The sequence below is a fragment of the Podarcis raffonei genome, chromosome 9 (assembly GCF_027172205.1).
Source record: "Podarcis raffonei isolate rPodRaf1 chromosome 9, rPodRaf1.pri, whole genome shotgun sequence".
Taxonomy (NCBI): Eukaryota; Metazoa; Chordata; class Lepidosauria; order Squamata; family Lacertidae; genus Podarcis; species Podarcis raffonei.
The window spans coordinates 65,211,728-65,229,911 of NC_070610.1; the positions used below are offsets into that span (position 1 = coordinate 65,211,728).

Consider the following 18,184-nt stretch of genomic DNA (forward strand, 5'->3'; position numbering starts at 1 on the left):
GCATCTGTATGAAAACATGTAAAACAACTACTAACAGTGCAATCCTATGCATATTTACTAATGTGTTCAATTGTGCTGACTTTCAGGTAAGTGTGTATAGGAATGCAGCCTCAGTTATTGAGCTGACAATTCACTATATGAGCTTACTCATTTTCTATGGAAAGCAGAGAAATTTGTGACATTTCTGTAGATTCTTAAGTAGCTGGAACCGAGTCCAAGGCTGGATCAGTTCTGTTTGGTTCTTGCACTAGCAGATGCGAAGGTTTTGCTATTTCACAACAGAGAAATTCAATATAACAGCTGTGCTGGTGGAAACTTGGTGCGCAACCTACTGTACAATCTATCGTGTGACCAAGTTACCTGCAACCTACTTTTACATTAGTCTGTATGTATATCGCTAAGTGATTTTAACTGAGTGCTACATTAGAGACAACCCCAAATTAACTTTTCGTTTTTAAATCACTTCATAGTCTCCCAATTTTTATATTTAAAAAAGCATCAACAGCTCGGCTGTTTCTCTGCTTACTGAATCTGCCTCTGCATATCTTAGAGCTTCCTGTGACTTAGCCAAATCACTAACTGTGCGCAATACTCATAATTTTGTAGGCAAAGGAAAAAGTCTACTAGACATGGACATTGTTCCCACTGTTCCCACCTCCTCCGGCATCAATGCCTTCCGTGGACTGTGAGGAAGAAGGGCGGGAACTCCTAGCCCGGGACTGGCCGTTGAGCCCCATTGGAGTTCCCAGTCTGTGGCTCACTTGGGATGCTGTATCATCCGATTCCCATCGCTCCAGCTCTTCTCGTACAAGTCTCTCCATCTGATCCCTGTGGACTTCATTATCACGGCCCAGCCTGTCGTCCTAGGCACAAATATCATAGTGTCTGATCGTACAAAGATTGCCCAAAAATGATACACTGCAGTGTATGAATTCTTAAATTGGGAAGAAACACTTATGTGGTTTAAATGGTTAAAAATTACTAACACAGCTAACAGAAACAATACTTTGTCTTAAGAAAAGACGAATAGCATGAAAGAGCACATTTGCAAACTGTTTGCCTTTTTCCGGCACATGTGAGTTACCTCTGTGACCCCATCAAGCAGCCTTCCCAGGACCTCTTTCCTTTTCAGTTTTGCTCTCTCCATGGCTTCCAGCTTCACGATGACAGCGTCAATCTTAGAAACAATGCTGCCTATGGAATGCTCCATGCGATCCACTCGCCGCACCAACCTAGAGCCAAACATTTTTTTATAAGATATATTTTTTATTTAAACAACGCATATTTTATTTTGACTAGAGATTTAATGATCAAGCAATTCATGTAACACTTGTTAGGGAAAAAACCCTCTGCCCTAGTGGTCTATTATCATGTACTTTTGCATAGATCAGTCTCTTGCATCTCCAATGAAAAAGTAGTACAAGAACAGGGAGAGGAGCCGCGGCCAAGCAAAGTGGTCAGTACTGAAGCAGCATCTGAATCAGGGAAGCCTCACTTTGAATTTTGCCTCTGACATGGACCTATGAAGTGGCCATGGGAATGCCACTCCCATTCAACCTCCCTTTTTCAGTAATGATAATAATAGTAGCCAACCTTGCAGGGCTGTTATACGGATTTCAGCAGTTTAATGCATGTGAAGTACCTTGATAAATAAATCCACAATGAAGCATAAATACATGGTTATTTAATTATGGGGTGTGTGAAATACTGCACACAACACTCCACAGACCACAGCAATGGGAGCTACAGCTTCTTTGCATGGCAACTGTCTTCTGGAGCACACAAGAGATGCCACTTTAAATTGAGAAAAACATCCAAGAGCTCATGGTCTCTGGCAATCCTATAGTTCTACCGCTGAATATACAATAGCCTTGATTAAAAGGGAGGAAAGGCACCATGCAATGTTCTTTGAACATTCATAATCAAGTAGAATTCAAGTAGAAGTCCCCTATATCTGGACATCTCAGAAGACAATCAATCAGTCTACACGTACTACTGTGGAAGGACACTAACAGCAGCAACCCAAAAACCTTTCAGCACCTCGCTCAGAATGCCTAGGCAACAGAATCAGCAACAATCATCTCCTATGCTTGCTGGCTGCTCATATAGCTACAACCCTATGCAAGGCTTTGCAACACACAACAGAAAGACATCAAGATTAGAGAGTGGTCAGGATACTCAAGTGTTTCAGCTTATTCTAGCAGGATGACAGTATAAATGCACAGCTGTCCAGAAACAATTATCCAGGAACAATACTCCCACATTCCTTTGCTGGCTTAGTCACAGGACGGCTTGTTGTTACTACCCATCTGTATTTAGTGTTATTCCCCCTTCTGTGTTCCACTGGAACAGAAGCATTTTCCCTCAGATATTTTTCAGCTGGATTCCTTCACATTATGTTCCGAGACTGAAGTTTCCAGAGGCAATACAGAACATTCATAAATCAGAGATGGGAAGAAGGTAGACAGTGATCCACCAATGGAACTCTGAGCAATTTCTGGCAACTGCCTTCTCCCAAGACAAATCCAGCACTCCATTGCAAGCAGAAGCCTCATGCCCCGCTGGTTTGAATGCAGGCTGTTTTATACATATATAAATGCTGAAAACAAACATACAAACAAAAGCAAAACCCATGAAGATCCTGGTTATAGCAGGAGCTCTTGCCTTTGATAAAAGGGACGCGGGTGGCGCTGTGGGTTAAACCACAGAGCCTAGGACTTGCTGATCAGAAGGTCAGCAGTTTGAATCCCCCCAACGGGGTGAGCTCCCGTTCCTTGGTCCCTGCTCCTGCCAACCTAGCAGTTCGAAAGCATGTCAAAGTGCAAGTAGATAAATAAGTACTGCTCCAGCGGGAAGATAAACGGTGTTTCCGTGCGCTGCTCTGGTTCGCCAGAAGTGGCTTGGTCATGCTGGCCACACGACCTGGAAGCTGTACGCCGGCTCCCTTGGCCAATAAAGCGAGATGAGCGCCGCAACCCCAGAGTCGGCCACAACTGGACCTAATGGTCAGGGGTCCCTTTACCTTTTACTTGCCTTTGATGCTAATGCCCACCCCCAAGTAACAGATTCAAGTCTCTCTCTTACACACCCACAAGGGATACAAGCAACGTTTTGTTGCAGGGCTTTGCTTGTTAGTGATGGAGAAGGACCATAGTTCAATGTTAAAGCATCTGTTTTGCATTCAAAGGTCCCAGGATTCAGTTCCCAGCATCTCCATGTAGGGCTGGGAATATCCCCTGCCTGAAATCCTGGAGGCTGCTGCCAGTCAGTGTAGAGAAGACTGAACCCAATGGATGACCAGTGGCCTGGCTCAGGTTGAGGTCGTTTCCTAGGATGCATTTCAAAAGGAGTATCCAGAACTGTGTTGGGCAATGACATTGTTTAAAAACCCCCCAAATTCCTAATACTAACACTTGAAATTCTTCATACGAAACCCCGCTCGAGCTGCTGCCTCTCCTCCGGGAGCTGTGTCCGCTGTCGTCATCGTCGTCCTCTTCAGAGTCATCCAGGCTTCGTGGGAAGCTACGGCCGCTCAGCGGACGATTCAGAGAGCTTCTGTCTAACTCTAAGTCCTCCTTGGTGAAAATAAGAAAGGCTATAAGGTTCGTAGGGCAGGTACAATATCAGAAATACACAAAGCTCTCTTTCCTACCAAGCTTGTTACAACCAGGGAACCATGCTTGCCACAAACTGAAATCCAAAATTCTGCCTAAGTGATTATTTGAGACAGCTCCATGCAGCCTTATTCTACTTGTACCTTGTGTCTTGCCATTTTTACCTTCTTTATTCTGAAACTAAAATGGCATTTGTGGCTCGGCAAGGCCAAACATAAGGCATCGTTCTGCTCTGCCTTGCACTGGTCCAAGACCTGCACAAGCAGAATACAGTACAAATGGAGCAAGCAAAAATAAGATACAACTGCTTTGCTGAAAGCAAAAGCAGTAGCTTGGATTATATAATCCACACTTCTAATAGCGAATACAGATAAAAACAGTATTTGTTCATTTCAAGAAGTCGTCCCGTGGTATTTAAACCATAACTCACTCTCTCTTTTTCCAAATCATCTCTCATTTGCTGATGCTCTAGCTCAGTCAATTCCTGATCTCCATCTTGGTCATACTTTGTAAAGATGGCTTCAATCTCGGCATCAGTGTGTCCCCTTCTGGAAATAAAACACACACACAAGCTTCAACAAAAGGTTGCCAAAGGGTAGGAGAAGTTAAACATGCATGGACAGACACAAATCAGCAAATAGTTATATAACTGCTCCTTGGATGTCATTTGCTATCGCTAATATGTCTAAAATTGGCATTCCATACAAAAATATCCATTAGAAAAAGATCAAAATCCACCCATCTCACAACAAAAGGTTGGTGAAATTAATTACTCCTTAATGCACTATGTGGAAAGCAAGTTCAGGATGTTGAAAAGGCTACTCACCACCATTGTTCTTGAACTATGGTCACCAAGAGCCTTTTGCTGGGAAAGTACAGTGGGCCCTCCGGATACGAACTTAATTTGTTCCGGGGGTCTGTCCGCAACCTCAAAAGTCCATATCCCGAAGCGCCGTTTCTGCGCATGTGCGGCGTGATAGAGCACTTCTGCGCATGCGGTGAAACACACAAGTATACACTTCTGGGTTTGCTGTGTTCGCAAGCCGAAGTTTACGTATCCAGAGGGATACGTAAGTAGAGGTACGACTGTATTACAGAGGAGGACAGTCAAACTTACCCCTTCAGGTCTTTTTTTTTTTTAAATGATATTTATTAAGATTTTACAGACAAAAAAGAGTTACAAAATTAAAAAGAAGCAAGTAAAAAAGTAACAAGAAAAAAGAAAATAAAAGGTACAAAAATACAAAAGAAAAAATACAAAATACATAAAAAGTAGAAAAACAATTTAAAAACAAATCAGTATTTTCATGTCTTATATTTCATTTACTTGTTTCCTGACCTCCTCACACCTCCCTTTTTTGTATTCCAGTTCACATGGTTAATTCAGCAAATCCTTTCCCTCTTTGTTTTTATCTTAATTCTATATCTTGACATATTATAACTTCGTATTTTCATCTAATTATCAATCCATTTTTACATATTCTTTTTAACCTTATTGCTAAAGCCGTTTCATTTCAATCCAACATCATTTTAACATTCATTAATTTTACAATATTTCTGCAAATAGTCTTTAAATTTCTTCCAATCTTCTTCCACCAACTCTTCTCCCTGGTCTCGGATTCTGCCAGACATTTCCGCCACTTACCCCTTCAGGTCTTGCCGCAGTTCATCAAAGTTCAATTTGCCTCCGCTTTGTCGCAGACTCTCTGAAATGTCATCAACTGGTGTTTTTTTAAGTTTTAATTTCACCATGGCTTTAGTGTAACCCTGAAATAGGAAACACAGTCTGTATATAGTCAAAGCTATAAAACTTAGCAGCATATGCTAGAACTGTGTATTTTTATGGATGCTTTCCTCTCACATTACCTTTGGTATGAATGCATTGAGCTTCTCCACATCAGGGGATTAACTTGGGAATGTTTTGTGTGACAAAATGCTTTCTAACTGACCTGTGACCTGTACACTGCTGCTTTCTAGTCTACTGCTAAAGAGATCAATGACAATCTTCTTCAGCCGTTCTGTTTACTCACAAGAAGATAATGACTTTCCAGGGTTCTAACATGCAGGGAGGGCCTCCCCACTTCAGAAACTTGCCTTCCCACCTGTGGAGGTCTGTAAAGGAGAGAGTGATGCACTGGATGTGGAAGAGACTGTCAGCTCTCCCTGCCAGAGATGGAAACCTTGGACCCTCCAGATGATGGACAGCTTCCATCATCCTTGACGGCTATACAGGTTGGAGTTGATGGGAGTTGCGAGTCCAACTGCTGAATGCCTACAGGTTCCTTATCCCTGACATGTCCTGGGAGCTGCTTTCAGGTACCTTCATAAAATACCAGCTGAAGCTCCATGTTTAAATATGATTAATAAAAGGAATTGGTAAATTAATTTGCCAATCAGGAATTGTAAATTCATTTGCTAACCATTCTGAAGGGGCTCTGAGCCCCTTGCTTGTGCCGTAAGGTCAAGGCAGCACAAACATCTGTAAAAGGCTTTTACCTTTCTTATAAGATCCGACAGTTCCATTTCAGATTTCTGCTGCGCCATATCCGATTTGACTTCAGAGTATGTATCATTGATGATGGCCAAAAACATGTTCTGTTTAAGACAAAGCATTTTAAAATGGAGCTTGAAAAACAAACAAACCCAAAGCCTTTGACTTCATTAAAATATAGTTACTGAGCATATGCTAAGGTTAAGTTTTGTAACTTTCAAGGAAAAAGACAAGCTCTGACCAAGTGAGAGGCAGGGGGACAGAGAATAGTGAGAGTAATTTGCAACAGCTCCACCAGAGCTAGTTGCTCATTATCTTGTCCTTTCAAAAAGAGTGAACATGCCTTATTAGGATATAATATATAACCCTCCAGGGTCAAATGCAAAAGAAAAATAAAATTAGGCCAGGCTTGGAGCTCTCCCTCCCCCTTTCAGCATCATCCACTCTGACAGGTGCTGTAGATATATACTGTATATATCCCTGGATGAAGCATGATGTATAAATATAGTAGATATAACAACAACAATAATGGACAACAGCAGCAGCAGCAGCAGCAGCAGCAGCAACAGGCAGTTGCATTCATAGCCATAACTCGTTTCCATAAGGCTTTGTCTCAAAATAACAGCTCCTGAACTGATTTTAGTTTTAGGTTTATTTAGAGTTCAAACTGAGCTTGGGAAGAATGAATGCCTCTTGATCCACCTCAACTGAAAAATGCAAGAAGGACATGGACAATAGAGAGGCTGCCATCTCTACAAAGTGTTTTTCACAATTTAAGAATGAAAGGCAAAGCAGTCACAGTCTCACATTCCAGAAACTGAATAAGCTCATAACAGACTGGGGCAGGAGACTTGTGCCTGCACTTCCCCAGGGCCCCCATGCACATACTGTCAAACTGGAGAACTGTTACTTTTTTATAATGAGGAGTATATGATCATGTGGACATACACAACTCAGAAACTGCACACTGTTAAGGCCCTTTTAGTATTAGTCATTTTGAAGCCCTGGAAAGATAATAAATCAAAACAAATAAAATTCAACTTGAGAGGATGATGGCAATAAAACAAAAATGGCTATGAATAAAACGGTTACATACCAAAAGAATGAAGAACATAAAGAACACAAATGTAGTGAAATAAACTGGTCCCAAAACTCTGTTAGCTTCTTCAATCTCTGTAAAGTCAAAATCTCCCAACAGGATGTGGAACTGAGTAAAACTTTAAAGAGAACAACGCAGTTTTAGCCAATAGTTGAGTACGTCTCACAAAACTGATTCCACCCCCCTTGTATTCTGGCAGTGGTCTACACCATTCTTTTCAGCATGAAGACAGGTGGCTGGTAGCAACTGCCTAAACAAGTCCAGCCGCAATGCAAATATATCTGCAAATATGGAAGTATTTTATGAAGTTCAGTTGGTTACAGCATGGTGCTGATAATGCCAAGATTGCAGGTCTGATCCCCATATGGAGCAGCTGCATATTCCTGCATTGCAGAGGGTTGGGCTACATGACCACCAGGTCCCTTCCAACTCTACAATCATATGGTTCTAAGTTTTGCGTAACGTCAGAGAAATTTATTTGATGCTAGAATTTTAAAAATCCACAAGAAGAACTTCACTAAAACAGACAGAATTTTAACAATGAATTTGATGCGATCTTCTGTGTCCGATGAGGACATTTGGTAAGCCACTGGCAGCCTTTTAAAGATTCTATTGTTGAACTTACACACTGTCCTGGAAGGTACTGAAATCGTCAACTTGTGCACCAAACACAAGGTAAGCTAGCTGAGCATAGGCTATGAAAATGATGAAAAACATAATGGCAAACCCAAGAACATCTTTGGCACATCGTGACATCGTGGTAGATAACTGGTTCATTGTTCGGTTGAAGCTGATAAATTTAAAGAGCTGTCAAAGAACAGAAAAATATTTCATGAGCTGGGTAATTGAGTGAGAGTAGGAAACAGGGAGAAGAATTAGGCTGTTAAACACTGTAAACCACAAAAGAAGGAACATTAAACAATTCTGTAGGCTTGTTCAGACATATTGACAAGCCACGGTTTGTACTAATCATAGACGAACTCTAATTCACAATGTGTGCTCCAGGCAAAAACATGGAAGACATGGTTTCTGTGGTTTTCTTCTCCTCCTGCCTTCTCTGTGATTCCCTGGATTCTATTCTAAATAATAGAAGCCAGTCAAACTTTGCAAACCATGGAGCGGTGCAGAGGCTATACCAAACCCTTGTTTGCTGAACCTTTAAATCATGGATTCAGGTCCTGGTTTGTCAGACACTCACAAAGCACAGTGGATTAGAGTGTATTGTTCCAAAATTATGAAAAATGATACCTGGCCCTTACAGCTGAACTATTTCAGAGTGCGGTATGCTAGTACTGTAAAACAAAGTTCAAAGGAACTCTCTGCTAGGTAGCACTAGACACCAAGGATGACACGAGTAGCAGAAAACAGTGTTGTAATAAGTCACTTAGAAAGGAAATTTACATTTAAATCTAATTTTCAAATAGTTTAATCATTCTTTCAAGGCAAAAAGCAGGTGGTCTAGCCAAGTGAGTGTTCTCTTCCTGCCTAGCAACAGCTTTCTTGGATCAACATTAGCTCTTAAAATATGAAGAGTTTCAAAAGCAACTTTGGATTTGATGGATTTTGCCCTTGGTTTGGAATGTTCTCCTTCCTGCTATGAGTCTTATGGTAGGGTAGGGAACAACACATATTTAAAGGAATAAAACCATGAACAGATTTGGATGTAAACTGATTTATCAAAATAACAAATACAAATTCCCTTAAAAAGATATTAATATATGGGATGAAATGCCTTCATTCACCTGAGTATCGGTTAAGCATGAATTACCTTAATCCAGACGAAAAACATGGTGACAGCTGCAATATTGTTGAACTGTGTTTGCCAGTATGCTAAAGGTTCAAAATTTGGGAAGTTATTTTGATTTTCCAGCAGCTCCTTCAGTAACCTATCCACAGTAGATGTTCGATATATATTAATTCCTATAGCTGCCACCGATAGCTGAGTGCAGAAAAAGAGTACATAAATAATATGGAACATGCATCTTAAAAGAGCATAAGAAGAGCCTGTAACTCTTGTCCAGAAATCTTGTGAGACATAGAACTGCCAAGTCTTGCAATATCTCTCCCTCTCCCATTTCTATGGGATAACTGAGAACTCAACCATCATGACAGCTCACCTTAGAGGTTTTCTTTCCCAGCAAGAGGCAGCTGAGGGCAGCTACAGAAGTAGTGCACTGGAAGAGCGCATAGGCACACTGCCTCCTCATGCACAGGGAACTCACGAAACAAATTACCCAAGGTCTGTGCCCATTAGAACTGGTGAGTCAGCCCACTCTTCACATCAATCCACAAGCACTTCTCTCAAAAGACAGCAGTGCCACTACTGAGAGATTTGTAGTCCTTAGATCTCACTTACCACAATAATGAGAACATCAAGACAATTCCAAAGACTCCTGAAATAAAAGAGTCTGTGTATGTGAATTTCCAGGATTTCTTCCACCACGTAATAAAGAATAAAAAGACAAAAGACAATTTCGCAGGCAGCCAGGAAGAAGTCAAAAGTGGAAATGTAGTGGATCAACTTTACAGGCTGGAATTGCCAAGATGTAAGGAGGCCTCCTGTTGGTGGGAACTCCACCAATAACCTGCATTTCAAAAATAAATACATGCATTTCAAAAATAAATACATAAATTCATCTTGTTATTAGTAGCAATTTGTTGTTTTATTGCTCAGGAATCCACCTGGAAGTATTTTTATACTGAAAGAAATTAATTTTATAATAAATAAACGTTTGAAACAAACTAAAATGCAAGCAAGCAAAATATATACAGGTAAAGGACCCCTGGAAGGTTGAGTCCAGCCAAAGGTGACTATGGGGTTGTGGCGCTCACCTTGCTTTCAGGCCGAGGGAGCAGGCATTTGTCCACAGACAGCTTTCCAGGTCATGGGGCCAGCATGACTAAATCACTTCTGTCGCAACGAAACATCATGACAGAAACCAGAGCGCACGGAAACGCCATTTACCTTCCCACCACAGTGGTACCTATTTATCTACTTGCACTGGCATGCTTTCAAACTGTTAGGATGGCTGGAGCTGGGACAGACCAATGGACGCTCACTCCATCGCAGGGATTCAAACCACCAACTTTCTAATTGGCAAGCCCAAGAGGCACAGTGGTTTAGACCACAGCACCACCTGTATCGTGCTTTTATTTATTAAAAATTACAACCCACTCTTTACTGTTCACCCATCCCAGAGCAAGAAACATTAAAACACTACAGTAAAATACCCTTTTATTTAAAGACAACTTAATGCAAAAGCAGAGTAACATCATTCATTCTACTGTTTTAATATTTTTAAAAAAGAATTTTTCTTCACCGCCCACAAGAATGCTGTACAGGAAATTATTTACAAACAAACTAAAAGTGTTAGCGCCATTTAAAAGTTAACAAGGATGTTACCAATAAGAACTCGTACCGATGCCTAATGTTTTCATGAGTTTTAATTATTGAAAAAAAATCCCTGTAAATGACTTTTTAATGCAATTCATTTTAAATTGCTCTCATTTTACATGAATGCTCTTTACGCATGTGTATATGGTTCTGTATATCTACTGTATATAAAATTACAACATATACACACAGCTGTGTGGGAGGTGAAAGATGTGAACGCAGATCTCACTTTAATAAGGGAGGGTTGCTCAAATGCACCTCTTCAATTTGCCTGTGAAAAAAGCTGCAAGCATTTGAACTCACTGAACTAAACTGTTCTTCAAATGTCAAAGTAACGTCTTTTTAAAAATGACTGATAACATTTCATTTTATGTCCCCTTAATAAAATTCAAGGCACAATTAACTTTTCAGTGTTCCTGCTAGTGTGTTTGCACTATGCCACTTTTTGGCCTCTCCCCATCCCAATGAGCAGCGGCAAATTCACCTGTTGAGAGATCAGAAGTGCCATTCACTACTACATATATAGTTTGGCTCTAGTTTTCATTTATTTCAATGGTAATTACTTCTGAATAAATACACACAGATGCTCTAAATCAAGCTTACTCAACCTCGGCCCTCCAGATGTTTTTGGCCTATAACTCCCATGATCCCTAGCTAGCAGGACCAGTGGTCAGGGGCAATGGAATTGTAGTCTCAAAACATCTGGAGGGCCGAGGTTGAGGAAGCCTGCTCTAAATCTACACAGTGAAAGCAGACACTACCATCTGCTTCATAAAGGCTGTGTTCCATCATCCAACAATTCCAGACTTACCTGATAATGCAGAAGAGATTGATGTTTGCATTGTACACTGAAAAATCTAGAAATGTTGCCCGTGTGCCTCTGTCAAGCCACAAGCTGTTCTTAAGGCCATGAATTAACGCAGATGTCTCCTCTCTGCTTCTGGACAGATCCTGGTAATAGCCAGCTCCACTGTAAGTTGCAAGCAACCCCCAATGGCTGCTTCCATTCAGATCTTTTTCATTGGTATAAATCCAACTGAAATGCAACCGGAAAAGACACATTGAAGAAATTCTTTTCATGCATGTCTACTACTTTGCAGGAAAACCTAATGTAAACTCTTAGGGTTCACAATTCTGACACAGATGGAGGAAATTCCCTCTCAGCCTTTTCTCTCTCCATAAAAATTAAACTGTTGTGGCAGACATGAATGTATCTGAACTATTCAAGAATACTTTTTTTTTTCTTTTCCCCAAATTTACACAGGCTGTTTATACGTCAGCAGAAACAAATTAGTGGTTATGGGATCTCGGGTAAAATAGTGCTTTTATAGGGACTACAGCACAGATTGAATGAAATCTAACCAACTCCCTCCACCAAAAGAACAGATGGATTCCCCCTTCACCTTAAGGCCTCCTGCATTCCCCCCAAATCTGCTCCAGATTTCTAGAGTTGGCTATATTTATGTGAGAAAAATACATACGCGGTTCCATTGCGAGGCCCGAATGGTGCAGTGTCCTCATTACTCACAGAGTAAACATCGTAACAGTCTTTAATTTCATCTTTTAAATCTTCAGGTATTGAACACGTGCCATTCCTCACTTTCAGCTGTCGAATGCGAGGCACTCCCAAAAGCAGGTTCTCATGGTAGATAAAACTCCTGTTCTCTGCCACGGTTCTGTTGTTGTACCACATCTCCCAGTACAGGCCATCTAGCAAAGGACCCTCAGTGAACTGAGACAGAATGCAGTTTCAGGAAAATTAACTCTTGCTAAGATTCTGCAGGTTGTTTTTTTCTAAAGATATAATTTTATCACTGAATAATGTTTTAGAATAGGCCCTGTGTAACAATTTCTACCATTACAGCATAATCCTCTGTGTATATCTGTTCATACTATAGAAAACTAGTCCTGTTGATGGCAAGAACTGTTTCCAGGCAATCCAAAGAGAAACTTTTGTATATGGGAGAGAAGTTGGTTTTATCCTAACTAACCCCACCCCACCCTCCCTCTATATATAAGGGTCTCGTGACTTCTGTTTCAGTGTATCTGAAGAAGTGTGCATGCACACGAAAGCTTATACCCAAAACAAACTTAGTTGGTCTCTAAGGTGCTACTGGACAATTTTTTTTCCAACTGCGTCAGACCAACACGGCTACCTATTTGAATCTTATCTCAACTAAGTCATCACTGTGTCACAAGAACTAAGAAGGTGAGGTAGTAGTAGTTTCATAACTGGCTTCTTTGAATGGCTGGATTAAATTGTACAGTTAAGTTTTGCCAAATCATACATACCTTTCAACACTGCAATAGACTAAAATTGCCTTAATTTTTTTCCTGATAACACACCATGTACATATTATTTGAACATATTCCTGCTCAAAAACCAAATTCCACAGTACCTTCCAGAAGTCTTCCATTGTAGATAAAGTTTTAAAATTGGTCTTCTCCATTTTTGACACTGGTGTGTCTAGAAAGAGCTGTGACATCACCCTTGTGTAGTAGTACATATTCGAATTCACCATCCCATATGACACTGTAAACACAAGTTGGAACGGGGGGGGGGGGGGGAGTAAAAATGTATTTTTTTAAAAAAAACAACAACATACAACCCATACAAGCATCAAACAATATTTTTTTAGGCTGTGTTATGAACACAGTAGGTAAATAAACTTCACAGAAAGCCTGCACTGCAGAGCAACAAAGTGCTCTCAGAATATTTTATGGTTCTTTAGGAAGCAATGCTACTGGCATAAGCACAAATGAGCTTGCACCAGATGTGCTCCAAAAGGGAACAGACTAATAACTTGTCAGTAGCATCTTCTTCACTTTACACATATGCTCTGTTTCATTGATTTCCACTAGTGAAGAGAGGAAAGCAACTCTAAAGTTGTATTAATGAAGATATGGCTTATCTTAACACGCAAAATTAATCCTTAACCCCCCCCAAAAAAACCCTTATCACAGGTAAGGAACTGAACCCAATACAGGACTTCAATTTTGTGAGTGGCAGTGTTGCTTTTGCAAAATCATAATATCATCTGCAATTGAATTTTGATAGCATAATGTAAGGCTCTCTTTTTCCATAAAAGATGGACATTCATGAAGTGTCAAGACAGGTTAGGACATGTGCTATTTCTTTTCTAGGACTATTAACCATGTAGAGCCACACTGAATGAGAGAAAATGTATAACCATTACAGCTGAATAACTAATTTTAGGAACAATGCCAGTCTGTAGTCTTGAAAGAGGAATGCTTTAATAACAACCCCCCACTAGAACTATACTGAATTACCTGTTAAGAATAACTAGTGGTCATTATTAGTTATCATGGTAAAGTGATAGCAAGAGTCTACTTACAGAAAGACAAGACCAGGAGAAAAATCAAGTACGTGATCAGTTCTCGTAAAACACTTTTCAGATATCTCTCTCTGGTTGTGGTTTCTTCCATTAGGGTAGTACCCCACAGACCTTGAAAAGGAAGCATTAACAGAAAAAACATAAGAAATGTAACATACTGACATGTTTAACTGTGCCTATACTATCAGGTCAAAGTGTGCATTTGATTTTAATTTGGTATATAAGCTCTGGCATTCATTTCCCTCCTACACAAACTACCAGATCTACCATATATTGCTTTAACATTTTGGGCTTTAACATTCTGGGGCAAGGAGCTATGAGTATGCTGAGGATGCTCCACTCTGTTTCTCCAAAACATCTGAATTGGTGGATCTGTTGAGACTTAAACATTACACATAACTGATTGCTGTGTGTTTTAGGTAACGTTATCCTTTTAAGCAACTGCTGCTGGATCTCCTGTAAATATTTTCCATTCATTTAAAATATTGGGACGTTTTGAACAGTACAGATTTTGAGATTAATACATCAGCAACAATGGAAGGTTAAAAAAAAAAGAACAATGAAGTAAGGATTTAGCACCATGTGCTGCCAGAAATATCTCTCAGATTTAGTACATATGCCAAAACATGACCTAAAATCAAAGCGTCAGTAAATACTATACATTCTAATCACCCAGAAGAAGTGCTTCAGTAAAGGTAAAGGTAAAGGTACCCCTGCCCGTACGGGCCAGTCTTGACAGACTCTGGGGTTGTGCGCCCATCTCACTCAAGAGGCCGGGGGCCAGCGCTGTCCGGAGACACTTCCGGGTCACGTGGCCAGCGTGACAAAGCTGCATCTGGCGAGCCAGCGCAGCACACGGAAACGCCGTTTACCTTCCCGCCAGTAAGCGGTCCCTATTTATCTACTTGCACCTGGGGGTGCTTTCAAACTGCTAGGTTGGCAGGCGCTGGGACCGAGCAACGGGAGCGCACCCCGCCGCGGGGATTCGAACCGCCGACCTTTCGATCGGCAAGCCCTAGGCACTGAGGCTTTTACTCACAGCGCCACCCTGTGAAGAAGTGCTTCAGTATGTGACTATAAAAGAGATTAGCCAACATATTACTTAGTCACAAGAAGGTAATAGAAAACTACTCAATGCCGGGGCTTTTTTTGGGAGGGGATGAAATTATACAAAGTGGTTGGGAATATTTTGCAGGAAAACACTCAACACAAAAAAAGCTTAACCTGAATGTCCCACAACTTGCTATAATTAAGCTTGTAACCAAGTCTTGTTTACCTGTCTACCCCTGACTCTACCTTCCAGTGGCTCAATGTCAAATTTTAGTTTGTAAGTTCCTCTGAACAAGGCCCTTTCCCCTTTCATACTCTGTAAAGTGCCCAGTCCACAGAGGACAATGTAAAGAATACATTAACCCAAACAAAAATGGGAGCGAGTGAAACATGGAAAATATTGCTTATGCAAGCTCATATCACAACAAACCAGCAAATATCTGTCACAGCACTGTTTGCTTTTTTGCTGCTATGGGCTAAGATGGCTCTCCTTCTGGAATTTGTAGCTAGATGGTTATCCTGAACTGGAACAAATGAGCAAATACTGGTTGACTAGGCAACAGAAAGCTTGAAATGTACTCTGACGGAGCTGCAATTCGCAAAACTTGGCAGGGTGCAGGTTTTTTAACATATATAATCAGACACATTGCTTTTCTGCTGTTTTTCCCCTCCAAAAGGTCTCCTGCTCAAAAAAGCAACAACTTAACAATAGTGTATACAACAACTTAACAATATTGTATAAACCATATTGCATGTGGTTTTTAAAGGGATACTGATTCCTGAGGATTTGGAAATCATGCAGTCTATGCCACTGCAATTCTGCATGTACGTTTGCCAGCTTGGAGTCCAAAGTAAAATGTCTACATTTTTTGAGGAGGCTCCCATATAACATCTTTACTGTTAGCTTTGGATTTTCTCTTAGGAACTTGAACACCTTCAATATTTTCTTTTAAAGTAGCCTGGTCTGCAAGAAGTCTTCAGCACAGGGCGAGAAATCTTTTTCATCCCAAACCCATGTGCTTTTCTAGTCAAATACGTATTACCTACTGGTTTGCATGAAATGGTGAAAAACTTTGTTGGAAAACAATACACACAGTGTATTCCCACATCAGATGCAAACAGAAGCAGACAAAAGTGAACTGCTTTGCTTGGTTTTCCCCATTATAACTAGTTTGGCCCAAAGCGTTACAACTTTTTGAGATAGATTAGCTAGATGGATGAAGGAAAGGTCTGACTGGATAGAAAGTAGCTTCCTGGGCTCTTAATAAAAAAGCATTAGTAGCAGGAGAAGAGACAATGAGGTGGTAGGGCAGTGGTGTCCAAACTTTTTTCAAGGAGGGCCAGATTTGATGAAGGGAAGGGCCTGAGGGCCAACCAAAGTTGTTGCGCTGTTTTTAGGATTGAAGTTGTTGGTTTTTTTTAGGATTTTACCCCATAAACTGCCGAAGGGGCCCCCAAAACGGACTTTGGACATGCCTGCATGCCTGTGGTAGAGCCTTTGGCCAACAAGGGCATCAAAGGTGTGCTAAAGGTGTGCAAGGAGATTGCAGAGGAGCTGAATGGATTATTTGACTCGCGAGAAACATAAAAGTAATAAGGTGAGGCAGGAGAGAGGCGAGCCGGGAAGGGCGAAGGAAGGGCCCGGCCGGGCGGTCACTCACCTCGCAGGCGGTGCGCCATCCCTTTGGCCCAGGCGAGCCGGCGAGGCGGCGGCTGCTCGGCGACCTCCTCGCCCGTCTCCTCGTGAGGGAAACGCGGCGTGGGCGTCGGGGCGCCTCCGGCAGAGCAAGGCCGCTGGCCTTCGCCTTCCCCTCCGCCCTCCCCCTCTTCGCCGCGCCGCCTGCGCCTCCGCTGCCTCCCGCTCTCGGCGGGCCCTCCCGGGCGCCGGGCGTCGGGCTCGGAGGGCGAAGGCGCCCCTCCTCGGCCCCACTCCACCACGCCCATCTGCAGCACGGGCCCCGCCGCCACCGCCGCGCTCCCGCCAGCCGCCCTGGCCGCTTCGCCCGCCTCCTCCTCGGGCTCGAAGCCCGGGTTGTCCCGGCTCCAGGCCTGCCTCGAGCAAGACGAGAGCGGCGGCGACGGCGAGCAAGACGAAGGAGGAGGCGAAGGAGAAGAAGCGCCGACGACTCCGCCGCCGCTGCCCGGCGGGTCCCGCAGCCGCCCCAGCTCCAGGTGCTCCAGGCCGCCGGGAGGGCAAAGTCCCGCCATGGCCCCCCGACCCTGGACGAAGGCCGCCGCCTCCGCCTCAGAAATTTTCTCTGAGGCCAACCGAGTAACGGCGCGGGAAGGGAGCGCCTTCGCCCTCTCCAACGCCCGCCTTCCAGCCCCGCATCCCCGCCCACAGCGCGCCGCCTCGCAGGGGGAAGCGGGCAGGCCGGGCTGCGTGTGTCTCTTGGCCGGGAAGCTGCGGGGAGGGGAAGAGCTGCGCTCCCCGGACAGCCCGGAGTTCCTGCGGCTCCTTCCGAATCTAATAGGAGTTTTGTTTTGTTTTTGTCTCTCTTTTTCTGCAATTTGAGCTGCTGACACAGCCCCGTCCTCGCTTCCGATTAGGATTACCCCGGGGGATCCCTTTCCAAGGTTCCTCTAGTCCAGGGATTTTTCAATTTCCAAGAGACTGCGATCTACTCCTACTAAAAAACAGCAGCTGGCAGTGATCTACCCATTGTATTGACCAAAGTTGTTGAGATTTTTTTGGGAGAGGAAGACCCAAAGTCAGCGGCGTAGCGTGGGTTGTCAGCACCCGGGGCAAGGCAAGTAATTTGCGCCTCCTAACCCCTAACCTGCCGCTGCTGCCAGCTTCTTCTTGCTGCTGCCTGGGCTGGGGTATTTACGGTAAGGTAGCCACGGCGGCGGGTCCGTGTCAGGTGATCTGAGGCGAGTTGCCGCTGGCGCTGCCGCCCAAACGACGCCGCTTGCCCGGAGGAGGGCAGAGAGGTGAGGAAAATGCAACATGGCCCAGCAGCTGCAGCAGCAGCAATGGCGGCAGGGCTGTGAGGAGGGGCTGCCTGGCACGCTGAGAGCCGCTGCCAGCTCGTCGGTTCCGCGAGACATGGGGCTCTGCTACACCCTGCGCCCGAGGCTCTTCGGCGACTCCGGAGGCGGCGAGCGCCCCCCCAGATGTTGCGCCCGGTGCAGCCGGTCCCCCTGCACCCCCCACGCTACGCCACTGCCCAAAGTTGT

At 43.1% G+C, this 18,184-nt stretch overlaps 1 protein-coding gene across 2 annotated transcripts; it reads right to left on the reverse strand.

The window, feature by feature from the left end:
* Window positions 1-243: 243 nt before the first annotated feature.
* On the reverse strand, window positions 244-17,324 carry PKD2 (polycystin 2, transient receptor potential cation channel). Of its 2 annotated transcripts, none has more exons than XM_053404101.1 (15): window positions 16,666-17,324; window positions 13,955-14,065; window positions 12,998-13,131; window positions 12,080-12,330; window positions 11,410-11,634; window positions 9,561-9,789; window positions 8,973-9,143; window positions 7,830-8,011; window positions 7,202-7,322; window positions 6,111-6,209; window positions 5,260-5,381; window positions 4,045-4,162; window positions 3,412-3,572; window positions 1,085-1,232; window positions 244-863 (listed from the first exon to the last, which is right to left on the reverse strand). In XM_053404101.1, the coding sequence occupies exons 1-15, from the start codon at window positions 17,210-17,212 to the stop codon at window positions 624-626; spliced, it is 2,859 nt and encodes a 952-aa protein (XP_053260076.1). In that variant the 5' UTR covers window positions 17,213-17,324; the 3' UTR covers window positions 244-623. The 2 variants fall into 2 exon arrangements, with proteins under 2 accessions (XP_053260076.1, XP_053260075.1); XM_053404100.1 differs by having other exon boundaries at window positions 3,412-3,575.
* Window positions 17,325-18,184: the final 860 nt, after the last annotated feature.

Bases quoted from the DNA above. Each gene is read 5' to 3' on its own strand.
- PKD2 (XM_053404100.1), bottom strand. From the start codon at position 17,212: ATGGCGGGACTTTGCCCTCCCGGCGGCCTGGAGCACCTGGAGCTGGGG. The intron at 4,163-5,259 runs GTAAGTGGCGGA...TTTTATTTCCAG, and splicing joins CTGCGGCAAGACCTGAAGGG to AAGGGGACACACTGATGCCG. The intron at 1,233-3,411 runs GTTAGTATTAGG...GTTTGGCTCTAG, and splicing joins TCGTATGAAGAATTTCAAGT to GTTGGTGCGGCGAGTGGATC.